This window comes from Erigeron canadensis, chromosome 3 (genome assembly GCF_010389155.1).
Source record: "Erigeron canadensis isolate Cc75 chromosome 3, C_canadensis_v1, whole genome shotgun sequence".
NCBI classification, from domain to species: Eukaryota; Viridiplantae; Streptophyta; class Magnoliopsida; order Asterales; family Asteraceae; genus Erigeron; species Erigeron canadensis.
In genome coordinates, this window is record NC_057763.1 from 39,991,251 (window position 1) to 39,997,555 (window position 6,305).

Here is a 6,305-nt window from a genome sequence, read left to right on the forward strand (position 1 = left end):
TAGCCAGACTTTATTCATTGACCATTCAAAAATATAATAATAAATATAAATAAATAAAGTAATACATGATTTTTCATATTTTAAGAAAATCTTGATATTTAAAACTCTAATGGAAATAGTAGAATACTAAACATCATTCCGAGACATATATCATACATGCCCAGCCCCAACTCTCTTGAATCATCATAAAAATCAATGGTAAACCAAAGACGAGATTTGCTGGTTACCACCACATCATGAGTACCATTCTAGTAGAAAAAAAAAATCCAACCCACAATGTTTTTTTTTTTTTTCAAATGAAAAAGAAACTGTAATGAAATATATACTGTAAGTATTTCAAGAATGAAAAATGCAGCAATTTTGCGCTTAATCAAATTCTAGATGTAATTCATATCATTAAATTATAATTAATATAGTCCTAGTTGCCGGTAGGGCCTGGGCCCATATATGTACAAATTCAGCACAAACATGATGCATAGAGGATGTCATCAAGCACTGAAAAAGAAATATCTTTTACTTGTGAATCAACCTCTGATCAAGATTTGTTTTCCATTCAATGAATGTCCAATCACCAGCATTTCAGTCAAACCAAAGCCATGTGCAAACCAAACATATTCATTTCTTAATTAAATCAACTTTCCAATCCATACTTCACATTATACCTAGTACTAGCAATATACTAATCTTTCTTGAATAAACTAAATTTGTATAATTAGTGCCTATGCTGCTACCAATGAGAATTATACTGCGGATCATCATTGTAGTTTTCAAGTTGTTGCTCATAGAAACTGTATTCCTTTGGTTTCTCCCACTGATACACAAAATTAAAATGAGACCAAGTTTTATTGGTATTTAACTTAATAAGCCGAAATAAAGAATGTGACCGACTTACATACATGAAAGAAAACTTACAAGGCTTTCACATGTAACACAATTATAGTAGTATGCATTGCCATCAGGACATATATGCTCACTCCAATCACATTCGGGTGGATCAGCTGTCTCCCCTCTTGGAATGGAACCATTGCTAGAAACTGATGGAGCCTCGCTTCCAGCTTGTGAGGACTAGATGAAAAAAGTTTCAGATTTCATTGGACCATATTGTTTCAAGAAAACAAAGCGAAAGTAGATGTGTAAAGTCGAGGACTACCATAAGTGAACGACTATGTGGAGAGAATTGAGCAGCTCGGTCACCGAAGTGTGGTTCAAATCTGCAACAATGAAATGACATGTCGATCTTCAAAAAAATTGTTTAATTCTGATTTAGCTAAAGAATGTTGCGAATAGAGAAGCGACAGGACCTGTTGTCCCCAAATTTAGGCTTCTTTGGTTCTGCATACCGGACAGTCATAGGATGATCACAACCCTAAATGTAATGAAAAGAAGCAAGATTGTAATAAAGACATGTATCATTTGAAGTAAGGTGAGAGACCTCACATTTAGTGAATCATTATGCAGGTCATACTTACTTCCATCACATATTTTCCATTTAGACCATCGATAGCAGCCGCTGCCATATCTCTATGAGTGAAAGTGATGAATCCCATACCTTAAGCATCAGCATGAACAATTAGAGAACATCATATTAAGAATTTAAAGTTATCCTGAAAGAATTGACATATCAGTATATGAAGGGCGGTATATCTGAAAGATAAGAATTTGCTGCAAATGACTAACCACGGCTGCGCCTGTGCTCATCAAGAATTATATAGACATCTTCAACGTATCCATAAGGGAGAAATATCTGAAAATTACGATTACAATCATTTATTATAATCAAAAGCAGGTAACAACTTGTAGCAAAATATAAGGTCGACAGAGTTACATTCTTCAAAAACGAGCAGCCAGTGTCCTAAATGATACACCAGAATAAATAAAAAAATGTGTTCATCAATGTCATGTCACTATGGAAAATAAAAGATCCACTTCAAAACATTTAGATCTTTGGATGTAGTAAAAGACCAAAAACTCCCATTCAGTGGACAATGGTACCCAAATTCCAGTGAATGTCTGTGGATATATTTCGCACTAAATTACAGCAACCACACACTCACACAGTGACTATTGAAATCCTCTAGTATAAAAAATTATGTCTAGTTTTATCTTTTGACATCAACAATTATGTCTTGTTTTAGATATCATCAAAATCATGCATTATTTGGATCGTAAGTATATTAAGGGAATGTGGGGCATACATCTGCAATTTCTGCTTTCGATGCAAGCTTGTTCAAGGGACCAGCAAACAATTTGTTCTCATATGTCTTCGAGAAACCAGCAGCCACTTTGCTTTCATGCGTCTTAAACCACCCTATTGCACATGTGAAAAGAGAGATTATGAGAATCAAACTATCATAACAGCTTAGTGACGATAGTGGCATCTTGGTCAACTCGGATAATTTCAAGTATTCAAAATCTATTATTGCAACGAACTTAGAAACAGAGGCACACGTGCAATAAGAAGGAATTACCTGGACCTGGGCGTTCTGGTTTTTTCGCAGCATATTTAACTTCGATGGGATGCATTCTCTGAAATCACAGCAACAACTATAGATTGGGATTTCAAATCTACAAACACACGAAATGTTTAATCTTCAACTTCAGTATAATTGAACTTACCCCTGGAAAGGTATACTGACCATTTAATGACCATATAGCCATGTCAGCCTCCTCAATATTTGAAAATTTTACAAAACAGCCATCTGAAGATAGAGATTGTTGATGTAAATTCAGCCAGTAATATTAAATCCATATCATAACCTCCAGTTTGTCTTAGTATAACTAACTCCAATATGTTCCACAAAATCAAAATGTCAACCATAAGATGTGATCCTGGATTAGTAATTTACTATTTTCATCAAACAATCCCATATTTATTAACAAAAATGGCCGGCCCTTAAAAGACTTGTTCATCGATTGTACAAGGTGGTCTTCTTGTTAATATTTCTGATATCTGATATGAAACTTCTTTGTTGTGAAAAAGAAAAGAGAAGGGGTGGGTTCTGTAATAGGGTTCTTCCTCCACTAGTTGATACTAAGGGGTTTTTAACTTTTATCTGGGATGAAAGGACAAAAATGGATTCATGAAGATTTAAATACTTAATCGCTTCCCAACTGTATGTTCCGGGTTTGTTCAGATAATGAACATATGAGGTTATGTTTCAGAAAAAAAGTGACGTAGTTTTATACGGATACTGCCACGAGATAGAGTAAAATTTGAAGTAAATCCATACACCATTTCTTTCGTAGGAATACTATTCAAAAACGAAAACTTCAAAGAAAGTTAATTTCTTCCAGAATGTGCATTCAAAATTAACATAAAAAGTGGCAAATATAAAAATAACAATACAACTTGCGAAAAGATGCCGACTAATCCATCGTCGAGGATTAATTAAAATAATTTGTTCCATCCCAAGACATAAACAAAGACAAGGATAATCAAAGTCGTAAAGACCTGATATAAAAATAGGGAATTTGTTTTGACATGAAATGGATATATGATATATCCATATATCTCAGACTCATATATAGCAAATGCGGTTCATGTGGACGTACTGGTTCACGTAAGAGTACATGTAATATAACAAAGGCGGTTATTCATATTCAAGCAACTTTTAATAATACAATTGTGACTGTTACAAATGTATGCGGGCGGGGGACTTCTTGGTCCTGTGCTGATACTTGTGGCATCAGAGGTACAACAAGGGGAACGCTGTTTGCTGCTCAAACCACAACGATAAATGGTATACTATTAAAGATCCAGGTCACTAAAGAGACGCAACATTACAAACTATCCGCATAAGTGGTATACTATTATCTTCATACATCATGCAACTCCTATGCCACATAATGGATGCTCCAGAAAGAAACGTGTGTAGAAATAAGAAAGGAAGATATTTACACGGTATGAGAAACAAGAGATAAAAAATTCAATGCCCTGATCAAACAATACTATTATGGTTTGATAGAAAATACAGGTATCTACTCACACACTACAGTAGAAGTGTGTTGAATCAGCATCAATCGATAAGCGTTTTTTTTTATGAGCGCTTTATTCTTTATCCCCTTATAAAAGGTCAAGCAGACACAATAGGCACGCAATGCGAACTTATTTTTACTTCCTAACTAGTAGACTAGTAGAGAATTTATTGTAAAACAAGGAATATATATAAAAATAATTTCTACTTCAAACTTTACCTCGATGTTGAAGATTTGGTAAATGCTTAAACAGAATAACCTCAATGATATTTCCATGTTCACCAAATAAGGAATGAATCTGATTAGATAAAAGCAAATTGCGGCAGAAATAATATTAGTTATGAGTACATGCTGCGAATGGTGACATCAAAGAAGCTAACAAAAACGGAAATAAAGTTAATGTTTTTAAAAGCTATATTGAATGTTAGTTTAAGAGTAACATCGCGATATCCATATGCAACTATCATCAAATTGCAAACGCAGAATCTGATTTTATCTGTAAAGAACAAAACTTACATCTTCCACATTGACTTCTTTTGGAACATTACTTACATAAAGCTTCGCACAATTCCCACCATCAAAGTATTCTGAAACAAAAAGGAAACAACATCGGAAAGCCTTCCAAACAGTAAAAACACAAGGAACAACCGAACAAGGTATCCAACAAGTCAACTTCAAGTACATTCAATGGAGCAACAAAACCCGAGGTAGTTCCTCTACGTTCATGCACAAATCAACTTTGAAATAACAGTGTAAAATAGCAAATTACGGTAACTTACTATGCATTCCTCGATCTGGGTAAAATTTGAGTAATATACTACCCTAAATCCTTCAATTAGGGTAAAAGTTGAGTACTTGAACAATACGTCCATTACAAGTATAACAAGCATACATACATACATGGGTATATAAACATATATTAGCTTATCGTCAGATAAGCCTATACAAATTTATGTATTAAGACTGCTATAAGTGTGTTAGTATATCAAAATCTAGATTAGAAGCAAGTATCTACTCATGGGAACCTAAGTCGACTAGGCCGCCTACATGGAATACTAAACAAATTGACCATTTTTTTATTGTGTGTAGTCAAATTTAAGCCTGAACCTTCAAAAAATAAATTATCAAGCTTCAAGATGAAAAAGCTATCACCTTTATAAAATTAGTTATCCTAATTGCATTAAATTACAAGAAAAAAAAAAGATAGAAAAGAAAGCAAACCAGAAGGTCCATGGTAGAATTGTCTTTTTCGTCCATTAAATGGTGGTCCATTGTTGTATCCAAATGAATCGGGTGGTTCGGGACCATAGTCTTGAAAGTGGTTATTGTAGTATCTGCCGTGGTGGTGATTGTAGTGTCCGCCGTTATAGAATCCACCACCGCCGTGATTAAAGTGGCTGCCGCCGTCGTCGTCGTAGTAAGGTGGAGGATAGTCATTTGACCAAGAAGAATTGTAATCCCAATCCATATATCCATCCATATAGTAATAGAAACCCTATATGTATATATTTTGATAAGTAATCAGATTTTTACTCACATTAATTTTTTTTTATTTTTTTATTTTTTGGGGGGACTAAAGACTGAAGAGTGTTTGTTACTGTATTCTTCTTTCTGGGTTGGTTCTCCTTTTTTCTGCGCTGATTTGCAAATTGAAATTTCTATTTCACCCCTCGTATTTTTGATAGAGTTTTTCCAGTGAAAAAAATTATTTATCAAATTAGTATAGTTTTAAAAATATTTATTATTTTGGGTTGGAATTTAAGTTAACAATTTTTTCATTAAGTTTAAAACTAATTTAACATTACTTTACCCGTTATAGTGTTGTTATTCAACTTTTATAAAAATAACAATAGCAGTAATTGGTTTTCTTACAACTTATACGCATGTAATGATTGTCAAAAATTTTTTTATGTGTTTTGGAAAAAAAAACAATTGAAACTTTTGGTCAGAATGAACTGAATAAATTTTATTTTTTTTTAATTTGTAAATTTAACGGTTGAACTGAATAATTTTGTAATGAGATTCAAAAACATTATCAAAATTACATATTTACAAGTATATAAATACAAGTAACACTTACACTTTTGGTTAAAAAGGAAATGAATAATCTGGACTTTTGGTTAAAATGAAATGAATAATCTGGTAATCGAATTGAAGAATACTACCATAACCATCTGACTTTCAAATACCGCTATAAAATTTTAATTTTTAGAAAACCATTTATTATTAAAATTGGCTAAATGGGTCGGCATGGGTAACCCTCAAGATCTTATGCAAAGTTTATCTTTTATAATTCAGTGTCTAAAATATAACTACAGAGTCATCTTATT

General features: G+C 33.1%; 1 protein-coding gene across 1 annotated transcript; it reads right to left on the bottom strand.

Annotated features, from left to right (window-relative positions):
• Window positions 1-597: 597 nt before the first annotated feature.
• On the bottom strand, window positions 598-5,576 carry LOC122592394 (flowering time control protein FCA). The gene is made up of 12 exons (XM_043764606.1): window positions 5,197-5,576; window positions 4,492-4,562; window positions 4,195-4,273; window positions 2,617-2,699; window positions 2,469-2,526; window positions 2,196-2,308; window positions 1,678-1,744; window positions 1,470-1,549; window positions 1,302-1,366; window positions 1,151-1,211; window positions 913-1,065; window positions 598-811 (listed from the first exon to the last, which is right to left on the bottom strand). The coding sequence occupies exons 1-12, from the start codon at window positions 5,453-5,455 to the stop codon at window positions 728-730; spliced, it is 1,173 nt and encodes a 390-aa protein (XP_043620541.1). The 5' UTR covers window positions 5,456-5,576; the 3' UTR covers window positions 598-727.
• Window positions 5,577-6,305: the final 729 nt, after the last annotated feature.